This window comes from Musa acuminata, chromosome BXJ2-3 (assembly GCF_036884655.1).
Source record: "Musa acuminata AAA Group cultivar baxijiao chromosome BXJ2-3, Cavendish_Baxijiao_AAA, whole genome shotgun sequence".
Classification (NCBI taxonomy): domain Eukaryota; kingdom Viridiplantae; phylum Streptophyta; class Magnoliopsida; order Zingiberales; family Musaceae; genus Musa; species Musa acuminata.
The window spans coordinates 27660288-27680962 of record NC_088340.1 but is presented as its reverse complement, the minus strand read 5'-3'; the positions used below and the strand labels follow the sequence as shown (position 1 = coordinate 27680962).

Sequence of the window (20675 nt, the reverse complement as noted above, 5' to 3'; positions counted from 1 at the left end):
AGAAGTTACGGGAAGCCCCCGAGAGTCCAGGCGGTGCTACCTGACCGCCGTTTCTTTGCACAAGAGGGCCAGGACCGAGCCACCACTGGAAGATCCGCGGGAAGCAAAAAAGATGGCTCCTCATCCCGAGCCGAGCGAGTCCACCGTTGACATTCCTTTGCAAATTGCTCGGCAAGACCAGACAGTCAAGATCGGATCAGAACTGCCCGAGCGGGAACAGGAGCAGCTCGTTGGTCTCCTACGGGAAAATGCCGACGTCTTCGCCTGGTCCCCATCAGACATGACGGGCGTCGACCCAGAGGTCGCAGAACATCATCTCAACATCCCACCTGACGCTCGCCCCGTGAAGCAAAAACCCAGGCGCCAGGCCCCTGACCGACAATGCGCCATACAAGAGGAGGTGGGCCGACTCTTAGCAGCAGGCTTCGTAGAAGAAGCCAAATATCCACAATGGCTGTCCAATGTAGTCCTCGTGAAAAATCACAATGGAAGCTGGAGGATGTGCGTTGACTACACCAGCCTCAACGATGCATGCCCTAAAGACTGCTACCCCCTCCCAAAAATCGACCAACTGGTCGACGCCACAGCCGGGCACGCACGCCTCTCTTTTATGGACGCCTATTTGGGATACAACCAGATCAGGATAGCGCCCGAAGACAGAGAACATACGGCTTTCCTCACCGACCAAGGGGTATACTTCTACAAAGTCATGCCATTCGGGCTGAAAAATGCTGGGGCCACATACCAAAGAACGGTGAACAAGATGTTCGCCCATCAGATCGGGAGGAACATGGAAGTCTACGTGGACGATATGATTGTGAAAAGCCAAGGGGCTGGAACGCACCTTGCCGACCTGGCCGAGGCGTTCGCCACACTACGCAAGTTTGGCATGCGACTCAACCCCACAAAATGCGCTTTCGGCGTCACCTCCGACAAATTCCTTGGGTTCATCGTACACGAAAGAGGAATCGACACCAATCCCGAGAAGATGCAGGCGATAATCAACATGCAGTCCCCCCGGACGATTAAAGACCTGCAACAACTTAACGGAAGGCTTGTCGCCCTGTCTCGCTTCCTCGCTCGATCGGGCGATCGCTGCCTCCCATTCTTCAAGGCGCTCAAAAACCCGAAGAACTTCCGATGGACATTAGAATGCGAGGAGGCTTTCAAGCAAGTAAAGCAACACCTGGCCAGCCTCCCCCGGCTCGCCTCTATCTCCCCCGGCGAGAAGCTGGGCCTCTATTTGGAGGCCTCACCGCACGCAGTCAGCTCTGTCCTGATCAAGAAAAGCTCCGGCCAACAACTCCCGGTCTACTATGTCAGCCATGTCCTGGGTGGACCCGAGGAGCGTTACCCGCCGATAGAAAAACTCGCGCTCGCCCTGGTGCTCTCGGCTCGGAAGACGGCTCCTCAAATGGGCGGTGGAGCTTGGCGAGCATGATATAAGATACGTGCCCAGGACCGCCATCAAGGCCCAAGCAGTAGCCGACTTCATCGCGGAGTTAACTCAGACGGAGGACAGAAGTCTCGAGCAAACCCCCGAAGCTTGGACCCTACACGTGGACGGCTCGGCCAACTCAAGGGGTGCCGGCGCGGGACTGGTTCTCCTCGCCCCTGACGGACACTCGTTCGAGCGCTCCCTCCGCTTCGGGTTTAAAGCCACCAACAACGAGGCGGAGTACGAGGCACTCCTAGTAGGACTAAGGCTGGCCCTCGAGATGCAGGTGGCCGCAATACGCGTCCTCACCGACTCGCAGCTCGTGGCCAAGCAGCTCAGCGGAGGATACGAAGCTTGGGACGCAACCATGGCGAAATACCTGGCATGGGTAAGGGACCTAACCGCCAAGTTCCCTTACTTCACGTTGTCTAATATTCCGAGGGAGGAGAACGAGCGAGCCGATGCGCTAGCTAAGTTGGCGTCAAAGCCGACCTCCGAAGCATGGCCAGAGGTTGAGGAGCTTCCTGCTTGCGCCATTGAAGTGGCGGCTACGACCCCAGGCAGTGCGCTGATCACGTGGGTACAGGAGCTGCTGCGCTTCAAGCGGGATGGAACCCTTCCCCTCGACGAAGTCGCGGCTCGGCGCTTGCGCCGTACGCACGCGTGGTACACCGAGGAGAGCGGGTGGCTTTACAGACGGTCCTTCACCTATCCCCTCCTACGGTGCTTGGAGCCTGACGAAGCCCAGACGGTCCTGGCCGAAACCCACGAGGGGGTTTGCGGCGAACACATTGGCGGGCGGACCTTGGCACACAAAACACTTCGCCAAGGCTACTACCGGCCGACCATGTGCCGGGACGCGAAAGCTTACGTATAGCGGTGCGGTTCGTGCCAGCAACACGCCCGCGCACCCCGACAGCCCGCGGTCCCACTCAGACCCATCGATTGCGCGTGGCCGTTCGCGCAGTGGGGCTTGGACCTGCTCGGACCCTTCCCACCGGCTTCGGGGCAGCGTAAATACATAATCGTAGGAGTAGACTACTTCACGAAGTGGGTCGAGGCCGAGCCGCTGGCGACAATCACGGAACATCAGATGGAAAAGTTCGTGTGGAAAAACCTGGTGACTCGGTTCGGGTTGCCCAAGGCCATTATTACGGACAACGGACCTCAGTTCGCCGGTAGAAGATTCCGGGAGTTCTGTGCCGGTCATGGCATCCAACTAAGGTTCAGTTCGGTGGCCCACCCTCAAACGAACGGGCTGGCGGAGGTAACCAACCGATCCATCTTGGACGGACTCAAAAGAAGAGTGTCCGCAGCCCGATCGGCCTGGACGGACGAGCTCCCCAGCGTACTGTGGTCACTGCGCACCACTCCCAAGGCCGCGACCGGAGAGTCCCCGTACAGCTTGACGTTCGAGACCGAAGCTGTCTTGCCGCCCGAGATGGCTGTCGCCACCCTTCGGACAAGGAGCTATGACGAGGAAATCTCGAACGAGGGACTTTGTGCCAGCCTCGACGTGCTCGAGGAGCGACGCGCCGACGCGCACCTAAAAGCCCTCTCTTACCAGAGAGCCGTCGCGAGGGTCTATAATAGAAAGGTACGACCCCGACCGATCAAGTTAGGTGATCTAGTCCTGCGAAAGGCCGAGGTTAGTGAGCCGACCCGAGCGAGGGGCAAGCTAGCCCCCAAGTGGGAGGGACCTTATCGAGTCACCGAAATGGTCCGACCTGGTACTTACCGGCTCACGACAATGAACGACTCTTCCCTTACCGAGAACCTGGAATGTCTGGAACCTTAAGAAGTTTTTTGTTTGAAGTAAAGAAACCTTTTTCGGAGGAAGCGTTTCGCCCGGAAGAGAAGAAGGCAGTAGTCGGGAGAAGAAAAAAGTTTTCTTTTGCATAGAGAGCAAGCCCCCTTACGAGACTCGACTTGCAAAAAATCAAGAAGTTTTGCGTCTGAAACAAAGAAGCCTTTTTCGTTTAAAAAAGGGAGAATTTTTTCCGAAGGAAAGAACCTTTTTGCTTAGGAAAAGAAGGAGACAAAACGAAAGAAGTCTTTCCTTTTATTGAAGAAAGCAAGTCAACTTACAGGACCCGACTTACAAAAACAGACCGGCAAAAACAAAGTACAAGGACCCCCTCTTCTCACTGGGAGGCTCAGGGCTCCTCCAGGCGATCGTCGAAGGGGACCTCCTCGGGCATGTCCACCCCCTGGTCCTCGGGGTGAGGAGCGAAGGGATTCTCCTCCACCTCGAGACCAGGGTGGCGAGCGCGGAAGCGGGACGTGGCGACTCGGTATCCATATTCGAAGGATACCCATCCCGTTCGCGTCAGCCCGAGCTCGAACCCCTCCGACCTCTTGTATGCCTCGAGGAGCTCCTTGTCTTTTGCGGGCCGAAGTCGGGCCTCCTCCACCAACGCCTCCGAGGCCGTCCTGGCTTCAGCCTTCGCCTCCTCCAGCTTTTTGCTGAGGGTGCTCACCTCTGCCTTCACCAGGCGAAGCTCGGTCCGCTCCACCCTTATCGTCTTTTAGAGCCCCTCGTTCGCCTTCTTGGAGGCCTCGAGCTCCGACCGAAGGCGCGCCACCTCCGCTTCAAGATCCGCCGCCCGCTGCTCGGCAGCCGCCACGGCCTCCGGACCTCCTCGACCTAGCGATGGAGCTCAGCTTTGCGGTTGACAAGGCCCCCAATGACGCGGCCGGCGTCGCGCACCCTGTCCATCAGGGCCATCGCATAATGAAGCACCTGTGATGGGAAAGAACGGGTTAAAAAGGGGGGCAGCATCAGGCAAACAAGACTAGCCAAAACAAAAGGAGAAGTACTTACCCAGATCAAGGACTGGGCGGACTTGTTAAGCAACGCCTCCGAGGGCAGCACATATAAATCCCGAGCCATGTCAGGATGAAGCGCGCCTCGGAGGAACGTCGCGGTGGGGTCCCCTCCGGCCCACACCCTGTCCCCCCGGGACAAACCGCCCCAGCGGGCGACTAGGGGGTCGTTGGGTCTCCCGGGCAAAGCCTCCCCCACTAGTCGAGTCAGGAACGGCTCCCCGTCCCCGGCTGGTAGCTGACACAAATCACGTACGGAGGTCGACCGCGAATCCTTCCCAGCCGCACGCCGGCTAGGTCCAGGCTCGCCCCGACGGGGTCCTTCCTCAGCCCCTTTGAAGGCGCCGCCTTCGCCTTCTTCCGAGGGCGCCCGACCTCGACCTCCAGAGGTGCGTCCTTCGTGCCGAGCTGCAAGTTGGTCGGCAACGCTGGAAGAGAAGCCTGCGAGTCGGCCGGGGGTGCTGAAGGAGGGGCTTGCGGCACGTCGCTTCCGAGGAGAGACCGGAGGTTCACCATTTCTGCGAAGGATGAGAAAAGCGTCAGCAGCTAGGAAGAACCACACGAATACCCGAACCAAACGACAGCTAACGTACCCAGAGGCATCGGGCTGAGGCCCGCCTCGACCAGCCACTCCTCGGTCATGTTCCGGAGGGCCTGAGACCTGGGGAGAATCTCCCTGAGCCTCCCCAGGTCGAGGCACTCTGCTTCGCCCAAACATGGGGTGGTGTTGTCGATCGTCCTCGCGGACCAACGAACTCCGAAACCCCAGTCCTGCGCACGGCTGACGTAAAAGAACCTCCCCTTCCACCCTTTATTATTAGAAGGGGCCCCCCCAACTCGGAAGCCCTTCCGGGCAGACAAAAAATAACCCCCCGAACCCTTGGTGAGGCGATAACAGGAGAGAAAAAGATGGAGGGTGGGGGCGATATTGGAATAGTGGCATTCCCCCAAGAACACCACCAAGTAACGCCAGGAGTTTGACGCCACTTGGGATGGCGAAATCCGCCAGAAGGACAAACAGGACACAATAGGGGGATGCAGGGGGAGGCGCAGACCCGCCTCCAGGGCATCTAGGGTTAAGGCGAAGCCCTTCGAGACCGGGTCATACGCCCGTTGTCCCAGCTCAGGCGCACCAAGAACGTAGTCCCCCGGGATGCCATAGCGCTCCCGGAGTCCGACCAGCGACGACGCACTCATAGAGGAGTCCTGATCATGCGGCCACATTAAGGCCTCAAGGGCCCGTACAACCTCCCCATCAGAGGACTCAACAAGGGGCGGGAGAGGACTTCCCTCCCTAACTCCGGAGGAATGGACAGAAGAGGAGGAGGGAGAGGACACCATCCTAACTGACCTTAACTGGGGAGGGTGCTACAGGAGGGTAAAGCGACGCTGGAGGCGAGGAGGGCGACCGGAAGAAAGACGGCGAGACCGGAAGAAGATACTCAGCAATGAAAGACGGAGGTGAAGCCAGGCGCCCGCTATTTGAAGGGGACGTCCCGCCGGAACTAGCGACCCTTCGCCTCGCGAGAAGTGGGCGGCGGCCCACTCGCATGCGCGCGTAACCGTCGCGTCGCATCGGAAAATGCCCAAAAGCGCTCCGCCTTAATGAAGGCCTGACGTGGCAACCCCGCCAAAATAGCAGCGTCCAGATGCCTCGAGACCGGCACCCCAAGACGTGCGGCGGAAGCAATCGACTCCCCCTCAGGAGAGAAATTAAACGCGCAGCTCATCGACCCCCGCCGCCGTTGAACTGGAGTGCACGCCCCCCGAGACCACACCTGCGCGGTAACCCGCCTGTGTCGTGCTCCTCGGCCCTCGGCTGCACGCCTCCCGAGACCATGCCTGCGCGGTAACCCGCCTGCGTCGTGCTCCTCGGCCCTCGGCTGCACGCCTCCCGAGACCACGCCTGCTCGGTAACCCGCCTGCGTCGTGCTCCTCGACCCTCGGCTGCACGCCTCCCGAGACCACGCCTGCGCGTTAACCCACCTGTGTCGTGCTCCTCGGCCCTCGGTTGCACGCCCCCCGAGACCACACCTGCGCGGTAACCCGCCTGCGTCGTGCTCCTCGGCCCTCGGCTGCACGCCTCCCGAGACCACTCCTGCGCGGTAACCCGCCTGCGTCGTGCTCCTCGGCCCTCGGTTGCACGCCCCCCGAGACCACACCTGCGCGGTAACCCGCCTGCGTCGTGCTCCTCGGCCCTCGGCTGCACGCCTCCCGAGACCACGCCTGCGCGGTAACCCGCTTGCATCGTGCTCCTCGGCCCTCGGTTGCACGCCCCCTGATACCACACCTGCGCGGTAACCCGCCTGCGTCGTGCTCCTCGGCCCTCGGCTGCACGCCTCCCGAGACCACGCCTGTGCGGTAACCCGCCTGCGTCGTGCTCCTCGGCCCTCGGCTGCACGCCCCCCGAGACCACACCTGCGCGGTAACTCGCCTGCGTCGTGCTCCTCGGCCCTCGGCTGTACGCCTCCCGAGATCACGCCTGCGCGGTAACCCGCCTGCATCGTGCTCCTCGGCCCTCGGCTACACGCCCCCCGAGACCACACCTGCGCGGTAACCCGCCTGCGTCGTGCTCCTCGGCCCTCGGCTGCATGCCTCCCGAGACCACGTCTGCGTGGTAACCCGTCTGCATCGTGCTCCTCGGCCCTCGGCTGCACGCCCCCTGAGACCACACCTACGCGGTAACCTGCCTGCATCGTGCTCCTCGGCCCTCGGCTGCACGCCTCCCGAGACCACGCCTGCGTGGTAACCCGCCTACGTCGTGCTCCTCGGTCCTCGGCTGCACGCCTCCCGAGACCACGCTTGCGCGGTAACCCGCCTGCGTCGTGCTCCTCGGCCCTCGGCTGCACGCCCCCCGAGACCACACCTGCGCGGTAACCCGCCTGCGTCGTGCTCCTCGGCCCTCGGCTGCACGCCTCCCGAGACCACACCTGCACGGTAACCCACCTGCGTCGTGCTCCTCGGCCCTTGTCGGCTCTGTGATCGCCGAGTTCGACTCCGCCCGACCGGCCCATCGACGACATACCCCTCGAGCCCGCGTGGCCAATTCACCAGAAGGCAGCAGCCATGCATCGGACCCCCTACATGCAAAAACCGACGCATAGCTCCTTTCGGGGGGGGGGGAATATGATAGGGGTAAAAATAAATAGGACATGACACACCGTATTTGACGTAGCACCGCCCAACGTCTGTCACCCCTGGGCGGCACACTGCCCCAGGGGGCGAGCATTAATACCAACGTAACGTGCACCCTCGCTCACCATACCCAGACGACCTCATCATCTGACCCCGCACGACCGGACGAGGCAGAGGAAGGCGTCGACCAAGGCTCGCCATACCCTGCGGCAGCTCGGCCTTCCACGCAACGCCCACGACGACGACGGACGCGATCAGGTGCACGGCCCTGCCCCGGCAGGATGGCGCATCAGATAACATCGAACTCACTTATAAATACCCTTGGGCTCCAAACGAGCAAGGTAAGCACAAAAAGGCACGATTTCACCCAAAGTTCCTCTCCTCATCACTGACTTGATCGTTGGAGGGGTCGGGCCGAATCGCCGACCTGACCTGTGCGTAGGTACTCGATCGAAGCCGATCCGACCCAACGGCGCGAAGCATTCCAGGCAGATCCCCCGTAATCGACCACCCCAAGACCCCGAGAGGAGCCTCGCCTGATCCTGGCCGTTCGGACCCCTGAACCAGCCGTGTCGACCCCAAGGCGACAGCTAAAAAAGTTACTTACCGTAACAATTATTATTATTAAAATTAAAAAGAAAGGAAAGGAGGATTAGTTGGAATCAGTTTGCTCTAATTTATTATTTGACACAAATGACATAATAAAAGATCAAAGATGTATTTATTTATTTATTTTAAAAAAAAATTCTCCTGAGTTGTTGAGATAAATAAACCAAGTCCAAATTCATGCTCATTCATTTAAATTACTTTAATGTGGAAAATATTGATGCAATAATAGTGGGCGGATCCAAATTCATGCTTGTTCGTTCTGTGATGACCACAACAGTAGCACCCGCTTAACATTGATTATTATCTATCTGTATTTGCCAGGATGAAAAAGGCCAAAGAAATAATAATAATAATAATAATAATAATAATAATAATAATAATAATAATAATAATAAACGCTTGATCGATTGGTACACCAACTAGCAAGCAAGAGAGGAGAAAGAGACAGGTCCAGTGTTGGGCTGAAGTTGGCAGCCACGTCCGTCACATGACCGATGGAACCAGAAGCTCGCTCGTGCGACGTCCACTACGAAACGCGAATGGTACTGGTAGTGGCACGGGAGGACATGGAAAGGAAGCTTTGTTTGGCAGGGCGTGCATGCGAAGACATAGACGGGATCCTGCTTTAATCACAGCAAATCCGGACGAGAAGTGGGAAGACTGGCCTTCCGCATTCTAAAACCGGGCCGTTCGCAGGAAAGCCCTGTCATTCCCACGGGTTCCATATTGGCGCGTTCCCACGCCACAAAGGAGAACTGACTGGATTCACATCCTTCTCGTTTGAGGTTGGACAGGAGAAGTGGAAGGTGGAGGTGATGGGGGGTCACATGCTTTGCTTCGACCTGCCGGCATGGGGCCTCGGAGCCCATCGTCGGCCACGGGAATGGGCCGGCAGGTCCTTCGAGCCGAGTCGAGGCTGCATCATCCGAGCGGAGAAGACGACGCTCCGATCACATCTCACCCTCGTCCTCGGACGCGTGATTGATTGGAGTCGCGGCCAATCTCAAGCGAAACCAACAAAAGAGTTCTTTGTACAGTAAATATTTCAGTTTTGTTTGTAGAGAGAGTAACCTTAACCTCCTAACAAGGTGTGTAAAATTATCAAGATTTGTTTTCTAGAAAGATGGACAGAAGAGTTCATATTTGGTATGTATAATGTATAATGTATAATGTATATGATGAATATAATCAACTTATGGAGATGATGATGACTCAACACTTGAAAAAGGATTATCCTCTACCATTTGACTAAAATGATAGTTGGAAGCAGTCGACATCAGTGCGGATGGTTATATTGGCACTACAACAACATTTAATGCGGACTTTCAATTCGATGACGATCGAATATTTATTACTACACCTCACCGTTTTTTATTTATAAAATATAATATATAATATATATATAATATAAATGTTTTTTTTTAAATTTAAATTCTCCGAATCTCCTACTAACTATTGATTTAAGCATCAAAAAGAATATTTTTGGGACATATATATATATATATATCTATCTCCAACATATTTCTTACAAATTCCTCCCCTTTCAATACTCATCCTTATGGGCAAGCTTGAAAATTAAAATTCCTCACGAATCATACAATCATAATCCAATTTTAAAACATCTTTTGCCCGTTGTTCCTTTACGCACTCTCTCCATGGTGATGCACCGACCACATCTCAGCCTTGGCATATAACCTCTTTACGTTAAATCTACACCAATGAATGAATGAATTGCCGTCGGCCGCCTCACCACCTTTCAACCCCTAATACTTCACCTACACCGTCCCATTCCGCTTCTGCACTCCGTCAAATTTTTCTCTGCCAGCATGTGCCACTGCTTCATCTCCCTACCATATATATACCAGCTATCAGTTGCACCCTCTCTCTCTCTCTCTCTCTCTCTCTCTGCCCCGTCCCTACTTACCAAACCCCATAATCCAATATTCAAGAGCGATGGGGAAGAACGGCCTTCAGAAATCTCTCCAAACCTATCTGTCCAAGCTCAGCAAGGTTCCGTCTCATCTACACACTCCGAATTCCCCAAAACCGGCCGCCGCCAGTTGGCTGCTGTCAGCGTGCAAGTATCCCAGGACCCCTTCCTTCGCCGTCGACCGCGACCTCCCCGACCACAGCGCCCGCGATCCCTCCGCCACCCTATCCGACGACGACTGCTTCCAATACGAGAAGTTCCACTCCCTCTACTCGCGCGAGGACGCGGGTGACGACTTCACCTCCGAGTCGCCGAGGTACGACGAGGACCCTGCCCCCACCGCGTTCCGCCCGACGGAGCGCTTCTTCGTATCACCCGCCACGTCCAACTCCCTTCTCCGAGATCCTAGACCAAGCGCCGCCGCCTCGTCTTCCTCGCCGTCGTGCTCCTTCTCCTCCTGTACGTCGGATCCCAGGCCGGCGATCCCGGGCGGCGGGGTGGCGGTAATGACGTACTCCAAGGACCCCTACGACGACTTCCGTCGGTCCATGCAGGACATGGTGGAGGCGCGGCACCTGGACCCCAACCGGGCGTCGGACTGGGATTTCATGGAGGAGCTCCTCTTCTGCTACCTGGAACTCAACGACCGAAACGTGCACAAGGACATCCTGAGGGCCTTCACTGATGTCATCGTCAGCGTCCGCCGGCGGGACATGGCGTTGCGTCGAAGAGCACCGGGGGGGTAACAAGGGGAGGGGGAATAGTAGATCAGGCGAGGGGATGGCGCCACGTTATTCTCCGGCAGTCGGTTGATGCACATGGGAATTAATACGTCAGAGAGAGGATGGCCTTAAACGGCGGCGTAGAAAATGGTGAAGCCATAAATTTCCGGCGGTAGATAGAATATGTTATCATCAACCGCGGGTTGCCTAAGCTTCAGACCGTGGAGGAGGGGGACATTGCAACGCAACTTACGTGAGGCTCACATGCACAAGTAAGATGTATACCTTCTGTCCTGCGTTTATTATGGTCACAAAGGAGTTGGTGGGGGCGGCTTCTGGGATTTGATTTGAGAAGCGAGCTCGAGTCTTTCCGAGGAGGGGAGGGGAGGGGAGGGGAAGGGGGGTGGAGGTCACGTCATGCATGATGGTCATTAACTTGGTGTGCGGAGACATTTCGACGTTTCATCCCCGGAGGCATCCCTTTTGCAAATTGAAGATGCTCCACCCCAAAGGTTGATGGGAGATGGCCAAAGAGAGTAAAAGGGTGGGGGCGACGAGAGAAAGGGGGAAAATGGGAGCTTTGAGTCGATCAACGGAAGCGAAATGATCGATGGAAGTTAAATGGAAGACGAACACCGAAAACAACCGGCGAGAGTAAGGGGCAAGCCAAGCCAAGCCAAGCCGGGGACACGAACAGGGTAGGGTAGGGTGCATTTGCAATACTTAAGCCAAGCCGGGGACAGGAACAGGGTATTTGGTGTTTGGTGCAAGAGTTAATTAAGTGTGTGTGTATTCTATTCATTCCGAGAAATATGAAAAGTTGAGGGCAAAACATAAATAAAATCAATCAATCCATATCATCGATGGTAGTCATATTGTGTTGTGTTGTGTTTGACGGGAGACCCCAGAAAAAAATTACAAATACCACTTGATATGGTATATTTTGGCAACCTGAACACATCACAGCCAACACAGCACGCCAAGTCAAAACCCTACGTCACACGTCCCGTCCCGGGAGCTTATACCAAGAAGATATGCCACATCTCTCGTCCCGGGAGCTCGGGGCGGTGTCGTCTGACACCGCTCTGCACATCCCAGAACGATGACCGGTCAGAAGGGTCGTCCCATCTCTTGGGGGTCAGCGACGACGCTGAATCGACGCACCATCAACCCTCGCACCATAGTATAAAACCCTTGGTCGGGGCCGCAGAAAACAAAAATGGAAAAAGAAAAGCAATCCCTCTCGTTACTAACTTGCTCGTCGGAGGGGCCACAGCCAGGAACCACCCGGCGGAGGCCATTTTTGCAGGAGGGCGACCACTTGTTGACGGCGAGGGACTCGGCACGGGAGCGCCAGCCACCCGGCAATGTGGAGTTGTTAATCGGCCCCAATCTCGACCAACGCCAACAACACTCCTTCCCGAGGGCCCTACCACCTCATCATCCAGATCACCCCGCAGTAGGCTCCCGACATTGACCCACGGACCTAGCCGTGCTGACTCACCGACCACGGCATATTTGTTCGCTAACATTTTGGCGCTAGAAGGAGGGCGATGCCGCTAGAGCATATGGCTAGAGCTCTCCCCGAGGGAGAACCGCATGCCGACCTCCCTTCCGTCGAACCTGAAAGTCAGGTCCTCCCCGCTCCCAGAGATGGCAGAATTCCGACCTCAATGCTAGATCGCTACTGGCGCCTGTTCAATGACCCGGGGTTGTCGCCCCCCGGATTCGTCACAGGACCCTCGACTGTGACACCCGAGGCATTCCTCGGCCTGTCCAAGCAAGTGCAAGCCATGGCGGGCATGATGCAGACGCTCGCTCCGCTCATTCCTTAGATCGTGCGGCTAGTGACTCCCCCGACTGACTCGACCCGACAGAGGTCGAGCGAGGAGCAGGTCGGGACTGGAGAAGCTCGAGAGCAAGTGACGGACCCGAGAGGTCCGCCTGGATAGAACATACCTGCAACCTACCGAGTCACCCTACCCCACCTCAAGCCTGACACCATATCGTCCGATTCGGCGGATGACTCGCTTAGGGCCCAACTGTCCCAGGTTAATCAACGCTTGGACGAGTTCCAGCGTGATTTCCGAAAGTTGCAGAGCGAGTCCAACGAAGACGGCTCAGGCGGGTCCCCTTTCACTCAGGAAGTACAAGACAAGCCAGTACCCCTCAACTTCAGGCTACCGGCATTAGAGACATATGACGGCGGCTCCGACCCCGCGAAGCATGTCTCTGCATTCCGAGCTCAGATGACCCTCTATGGCACCTCCGATGCATTAATGTGCCGGGCATTCCCGACCATCTTGAGGGGACCGGCGCGAGTGTGGTTCAACCGGCTACGTCAATCCTCGGTCTCATCCTTCAACCAGCTTGCCAAGGAGTTCAAATAGAACTTCCTCGCTAGCGTGCGACCTAGGCCTTCCATGGCCACCCTGCTTGCGTTATCCCAGCACGAAGATGAGCCGCTTTCTCAATTCATGGCACGTTTTGCCATTGAGATCCGGGGATTCCCGGACGCTCACCCTTCTCTAATCATGCAGGCGTTTCTGATGGATTTGAAGCCTTCGAGGTTCTTCTGGTCGCTGATCGAGAAGCCGTTGGTGATCGTCTCCGAAATGCTCCAGCACGCCAACCAATACGTCGCCGCCGAAGCATTGGTGGCGGGGAAGCATATGGAAGGCAAGAGGCCAAGGGTGGAACATGTTAGGATCAAGAGCACTAAGAGGGGGGGGGGGGGGGGTGAATTAGTGCAGCGAAAATTTTTTCGCGATTAAAACGAAAGCTGTGTTCGTTCGATAAAAATGATTTCGATGTGAAAGCCGATTCTAAGATTACTTTAACTTAAGATTAAGCGAGATGACGTTAAAGTAGATCTACGAAGGCAGTTTGCAGTTTATGATGGAAAGCAGAATACAAGCGCAAACTAAAGTGCGACGTTCGTACGATAAAAGCCGATTTACGTCTAAACGCATATTTAGAAAGTTATGAACTTAGAAACTTATTCGTAAGATCGCAGAAGGCAGTAAACAATTATGATTGAAATCAAAAGGTAAACGTAAACTGAAATATGATGATCGTACGAGAAAAGCCGATTTACGTCTAAACGTAGATTCGGAAAATTCTGAACTTAGAAACTCGTTCGTAAAATCGCAGAAGGCAGTAAGCTATTGAGAAGTTTGCAGTGAAGGTAAAATGCTCAAAGGAAATGCAAACCGAGATTTAGAGTGGTTCGGTCAATCTTGACCTACTCCACTTTTGGCTTCCTCCACCGACGAGGTCACCGACGTCAACTAGAGGCCTTCCTTCAATAGGCGAAGGCCAACCACCCTTTTACAGATTCACTCCTTTTGACGGGCTTAGGAGACAACTCTTACAGAAGTTTTCTCTCCTCTCTTTACAACTCAAACTTTAAAGAATAGAAGGAGAACTTTTGGTCTTTACAACAGTTTTGAGCTCTAAGAATCACAAAAAGATATCAAGATTTCGAGTGTTAGTTCTGTGTACTATCTGTGCTGAATGGTTGGGGTATTTATAGGCCCCAACCCAATTCAAATTTGGAGCTCAAAACTGTCAATTCCCGGAATTCCGGGATCAGGCGGTTGCACCTCCTGACTGGAGCGGTTGCACCGCCTGGCAGAGCTCGAAGACTGAGCCTCTAGGCGGTGCCACCTCTTGTTAGGGGCGGTTGCACCGCCTGCCAGAGCTCGAAGACTGAGCTCAGGCGGTGCTACCTCCTGACTGAGGCGGTTGCACCGCTTAGCCAGAGTTTGGAGACCGAGCCCAGGCAGTGCAACCTCTGTCAGGGGCGGTTGCACCGCCCAGTCTCGCTTGGAGACTGAGCCCAGGCGGTTGCACCTCCTGGCTGGGGCGGTTGCACCGCCCAGTCTCCTTGGGAGACTTAGCCAAGGCGGTGCTACCTGCTGGCTTGGGCGGTTGCACCTCCCACAGCAACCAGGGTCCGAATGGGTTGATCCATTCGGCCCAATTTAGGTTTTTCAAGGGCCCAATTGCCCCAAGATTAAGCTAATGGGATCACCTCCCATTTTTAACTTAATCATTCGTGCTAACTACGATAAATCCTAAGACAATTTCTGCAGCTTGCTCCGGTGCGTCAATCGCTTCTTCCGGCGAGTTTTCGGTGAACTTCCGTCGATCATCCGATGAACCCTCGGTGATGCTCCTGCAGACTTCTGGCAAACTCCTAGACTTGCGACGATCCACTTGGCAAGTTCCGACGAGCTTCTTTGGTAAGCTTTTGGACTTCTCGGATTTGTTCCCGCAGAACCTCCGACGACTGTCCGAACTTCCGTAGAACTCTCAAACTCCCAACGTGATCATTGTCTTGACTCCGGGGCAACTCCTGCTGCATGTCTTTCTTCCATCGTAGTTAATCCTGCACACTCAAAACAAAAACTTCGATCGAGACAATTAATCCTAAGCAATTAACCAAGTTGTCCAGCATGTCATTGGTCCCTCGACGCTTCGTCCGATTCTTCGGCGCATCGTCCTTTCCTGCAGCCTATTGCCCAATCGGCCAGTTGGCTCCGCAACTCCGATATCCTTGGCACAATACCCGCTCTTCTTGGCCCGATGCCCGAGTCCACGACCCGAAGCCTTCTGTCGATACGTCGACCGATCCACCGGCCCGACGTCCAATCTTCTGACATGTTCTTCCGGCACAACATGATTTTCCTGCTTTAATTGTCTCATCCAGATCGAAGCATCCCGCGTCACTCAAAACGCAGATTAAATCATAAACATATATCAAGTAGTTTCATCATCAAAATACGAGATTCAACAATCTCCCCCTTTTTGATGATGACAACTACTTGATGACGGAGTTAACCTTAACTCCCGGAGTTTAAACAAACTCCCCCTATCAATATGCCATATTGATAGAAACTCTTAAATTCTAAGCAACATGTCATCATAATCTTATGCATAACATGTCATGTCATCAACATACTTCTCCCCCTTTGTCATCAACAAAAAGGAGAAGTACCACAATCAAGTGTTTGTGATATAAGTTTAACTCATTGCATGAAAAACATAATATCTATTGTTATCATCATGCAAGTTTGCTATCATCAAATGGTAAGATATCAACATGTAAAATTGCGATTCAAGTTCTTGATATCTTAACATGATATGACATTCATAGCACCTATTCATATGAATGCTGCTTTTGATATCTCATCATAATATGACATGCATAACATTTATTTATATTCTTCAAATATGGCACTCATAGTATCAATTTATATATTTCTCCCCCTTTGTCATCAACAAAAAGCATGGTAGATGTGATACCAGGAGAACAATATAAGCAAGTTATCAAGCATATAAAGGAAGACATGATAAGTACAATGCTTTGAATACTTCTTCTCCTTGTATGTTATAATCCTTTATGCATGAAGGAGGAAAGTCATTTTATCAAATCCATTTCGAAAAATATTTTTCATAAAAGTGTGTTTGATTTTTGTCATTCCAGCTGTTAAGCAAGTCCGAAAATGAGATGAATTCTTTCATGCATTCGGACAAGATTATGCTACAAAAACCAAAACATTTCAACACATGGCAATCAAGTGATTTGATCATTCAATAAAGTCCGAAAAGTAATTTTAAGTATTCGGACACATCAACATTCCTAATTCTCTTCTTATAAAATCAAATTGTTCTTCACTTAGAGGTTTTGTAAAAATATCGGCTAGTTGATGTTTAGTATCAATGATAATGACTTATCAACTGCATTGGTATATCACTTTTTCAAACTATATTTATCATGTAAATCAAAGCACAAGGTTTTCAAAACTTTTAGTTTCAATATAAAATCCGAGATAACCATTTAGTTTATATTTACCTCAAGGCACAAGGCATATATTTACCACGATAGATGTTTACAACTCTACATATGCTCAAAATATATCAGGTAACCGTATCAAGTCAAAGTACATCATGGTTAGTAACATAAGAAGTTTACAATAACAACAGATGATTGTGTTCATACAAGCTCATTCATGAGGTGGAAAATTAAAGTGCCTAAATAAGGAGTCAAATTGACGATGAATTTGCTGCATCTCAGATAGGATTTGATCTTGTCGTTGTTCAAGCCGTTCTTGTCTTTGTTCGAATCGGTCCATCCGAATCCCAATATCTTCGACAGATGATGTATGAGTTTGCTCAAATGGATGTGTTTCCTCAAAGGGACAGATCGGAGGAGATTGGGTACCCCTAAATACTGGTGTTTCCGGTTCTGGTTCAGGTTGAGGGGGATCAGTTCTTCTTGGCATTCTAACCCAGTTACCGTTTCTATAAAAACATCTTAATCGGTGAAGTAGATTATGCTAAATCTATCTACTTTTATTACTTCTTCTTCCGATGGTATTAGAAGAAGTTCTAACATGTCTTTCTTATTCTAGTTATTATACCACCATATGGGAGAATCATGTCTTTCTTAGATAGTTCTAACATGTTTTGTTGGATAAGATAACCAAGACAGATGTCATGTCCTTTCATGATCAAATACATAGTTCCTAATTCTAATTGGCTTACTTATCATGATGGTATTGTTTAGGGAGAATGATGCTAGTTAGGATATGATGAAGTACCTTAGTGTTTAGAGGCAGTAGATGTTCACAACTTTTAGGAACAAATGCTAAGTTGGGATTGGCAAAAATTGTTCCTAGGGCTTCAACGTATGTTGTTCCAACAGTTTCATCATCCCATGATCCTCTAAAGTAAAGTCCTCTACTTTTCATGGGAATGCCTATCATGTCGCAAATGAATTTATCCGTAATTGAGATGTGTTGTCCTAAAAGATAGGTGGACATTCTTTCTTCTTCATCTACTTGTATGTTGTTGTAAAACAATCTAACAAGTCTTGGATAGATAGGTTTGTTAATTTGTAAAATTGGAAGTAGATCTAAGTTTGTAAACCATTGGATTGTCTCTAAGTCTCTTAGTTCATTTAAGTCTACGTATTTTCCCTTATTGACACTCCTAAGTTCGAAAGAGGAAAATTTTTCAGCATGATATTTTGAATCGAAAAGGGTGAGATCAAAATCTTCTACTAATCTCCTCTTTCCTTTGTCCCTTGAGGATCTTCTAGATCCCATAACTACTGCTGTTTAGAACAATAGTGATGAGCAAGAGTAAATGAATCAAAAAACAGAGTTTAAGGGCTTCTTAGAGAGTACCTTAGTGAGATCTTCAAGAGAGGGAAGGATTGTTGATGCTTTGCTTCGAAATGAGGGGCATTTGGGATGCTAAGATGAGAGAAATGGGGATGGAGGAGGCATGGAAGAGTAGAGGAGGGAAGGAAGTGAGTTGGGGTCGGTTTCACCGTCGGCCCTAGCTTGGGTTAAAAAGGGCAGAGTTGCGGGCGGTTGCACCTCTGGCTGGAGCGGTGCAACCGCTTGCAACACGTGACGGCTGGAGGTGCTACCTCCAGCTGGGGCGGTGTCACCGCCTGTAGGCGATGAGCACTTGTTCTGATTAGTGTGATCTGATCTGAGAATTTTTCTGTCTTGAGGAGAATTTTCATTCAGAGCAATCAACTTTACTTACGTAATTACGTAAGAATTTTCATTTTAAGACAAGGACTTTTGCACGATTAAGATAGATTTTTAACGTGCATACTCTCAATGTCGTACACATGTTTGTGATAGTTTCTTCAAATTGATAAGACTTGCAAGTTCATGACAGACTTAGTCACTTCATGATACAGAGTTAGATTCGAATGTTATGAACGGATGAAATTGATGGGTTCGAAAATCCAGGGGATATGTGAATTTGGGAATCATACGTTTCTAATTCTGAAAAGTCAAATAAGGTTGTATCTAAGTCGCATTTGTGATTTAAATTTATAATCTCCGTCTGTAATTTAGGCTAGAGAGCATTGCGAGTTCCTTTTTGGATCTTGGGTTACGAATATCGAGAATCAAGGAGCATAATATTATTTCTTGCTCTAGCCCAAAATTTTTATGTTTTTACAAGAAGGGATGATTTTTAGGTACCCATTTGCTTTTGGGTGCCTCACAAATAGATCTATATTGTCTATCATGTTGCATAGAATTTATCATGGTTCCTTTAGGAACCCAAATCAATTTGTTTGGACTAATTTTCTTGAATAGACAATAGTGCGTATTGTGTCCAAGTTTGCAACAAAAGTTGCATTTGGTTTGGTGTTGAACATGTAAGATGGGGCCTTTTATGAAGGTGGTTGGATTTTGGTGAGAACTTCTCACAAATCCAATTTCACTCCTTTTTGGAACGTGACCCTTGTTTGCAAGGATCATGTTTAGTGACTTGCTACCAACCTCGAATTTCTTCAAGGTGTCTTTAAGTAGCAAGTTTTCTTTTTGGAGAGTTTTTAGATCATGGCATTTGATGCATGGATCTAAACTATCATGATATTCATTTTTTAACTTATCAAAATCACAAGTAAGACTATTATGCTCCTTTTTTAGCAATTTATATTTTCTATTGATAATCTTGCATTCATCAAATAAGTCATGGAAGGCATTTAATAATTCATCGAAAGATAAATATGCATCTATTAAATTCGTTACCTCCTCTCCGATGGCCATTAAGGCATAATGAGCAACTTGCTCGGTGTTGGACTCCTCTTCTTCAGACGCGCTCGAATCATCCCATGTTGCTTTGAGCACCTTCTTCTTTGATGTTCTCTTTTTGACTTGGGGACAATCACTCTTGTAGTGTCCCGGCTTTTTGCACTCATAGCAAATAACTTGGTCCTTCTTGGGTTCAAGTTTGTTTTTTGTGTCATTCTTAAACTTGTTTCTTTTAATGAACTTTTTAAATTTTCTTGTTAGAAGTGCCAAGTCATCGTCACAGTCCTCATCACTTGAGTTTTCTCTCAAGTGGTCTTCTGAAGTTTTAAGTGCCATATCCTTCCTGTTCTTTGGAAGGATGTCTTCTTGCTCTTCATGAGCTTTACAAGTCATCTCGTAGGTCATTAATGACCCGATTAGTTCTTTAAGAGGGAAGTTGTTTAGATCTTTCGCCTCTTGAATAGCAGTGACTTTAGGATCCCAACTCTTAGGAAGGGATCTTAGAATCTTATTTACGAGCTCAAAATCCGAAAAATTTTTTCCGAGTCCTTTTAGACCGTTGACGACATCCGTGAAACGGGTAAACATGTCGCCAATAGTCTCACTCGGTTTCATCCGGAAAAGTTTGAAAGAGTGTAACAAAAGATTGATTTTTGACTCTTTCACTCTACTTGTGCCTTCATGAGTCACTTCGAGTGTGTGCCAAATATCAAATGCGGTTTCACAAATCGAAACACGATTAAACTCGTTTTTATCAAGTGCACAAAATAAGACATTCATAGCCTTTGCATTAAGAGCGAAAGCCTTCTTCTCCAAATCATTCCAATCGATCATTGGAAGAGAAGACTTTGAAAACCCATTTTCGACAAGATTCCAAAGTTCAAAATCCAAGGAAATAAGAAAGATCCTCATTCGGGTCTTCCAATAGGTGTAGTCCGTCCCATTGAACATGGGTGGACGTGTACTAGAATGACCCTCTTGGTTTCCGGCGTAAGCCATCTCTCTAGGGTTTTAATCCGTTTGAGAGTTAACCGAGCTCTGATACCAATTGTTAGGATCAAGAGCACTAAGAGGGGGGGGGGGGTGAATTAGTGCAGCGAAAATTTTTCAGCGATTAAAACGAAAGATGCGTTCGTTCGATAAAAACGATTTCGATGTGAAAGCCGATTCTAAGATTACTTTAACTTAAGATTAAGCGAGATGACGTTAAAGTAGATCTACGAAGGCAGTTTGCAGTTTATGATGGAAAGCAGAATACAAGCGCAAACTAAAGTGCGACGTTCGTACGATAAAAACCGATTTACGTCTAAACACAGATTTAGAAAGTTATGAACTTAGAAACTTATTCGTAAGATCACAGAAGGCAGTAAACAGTTATGATTGAAATCAAAACATAAACGTAAATTGAAATATGATGATCGTACGAGAAAAGCCGATTTACG

At 50.8% G+C, this 20675-nt stretch overlaps 1 protein-coding gene across 1 annotated transcript; it reads left to right on the top strand.

The window, feature by feature from the left end:
• The first annotated feature begins 9550 nt into the window (after window positions 1-9550).
• LOC135606501 (transcription repressor OFP14-like) lies at window positions 9551-11014 on the top strand. Its single transcript, XM_065097528.1, has one exon. It carries the CDS (start codon window positions 9962-9964, stop codon window positions 10682-10684), a length of 723 nt encoding a protein of 240 aa, XP_064953600.1. The 5' UTR covers window positions 9551-9961; the 3' UTR covers window positions 10685-11014.
• The last annotated feature ends 9661 nt before the right edge of the window (window positions 11015-20675 follow it).

Excerpts from the sequence above, each read along its gene's own strand:
- LOC135606501 (XM_065097528.1), top strand. The coding sequence starts at position 9,962 with ATGGGGAAGAACGGCCTTCAGAAATCTCTCCAAACCTATCTGTCCAAG.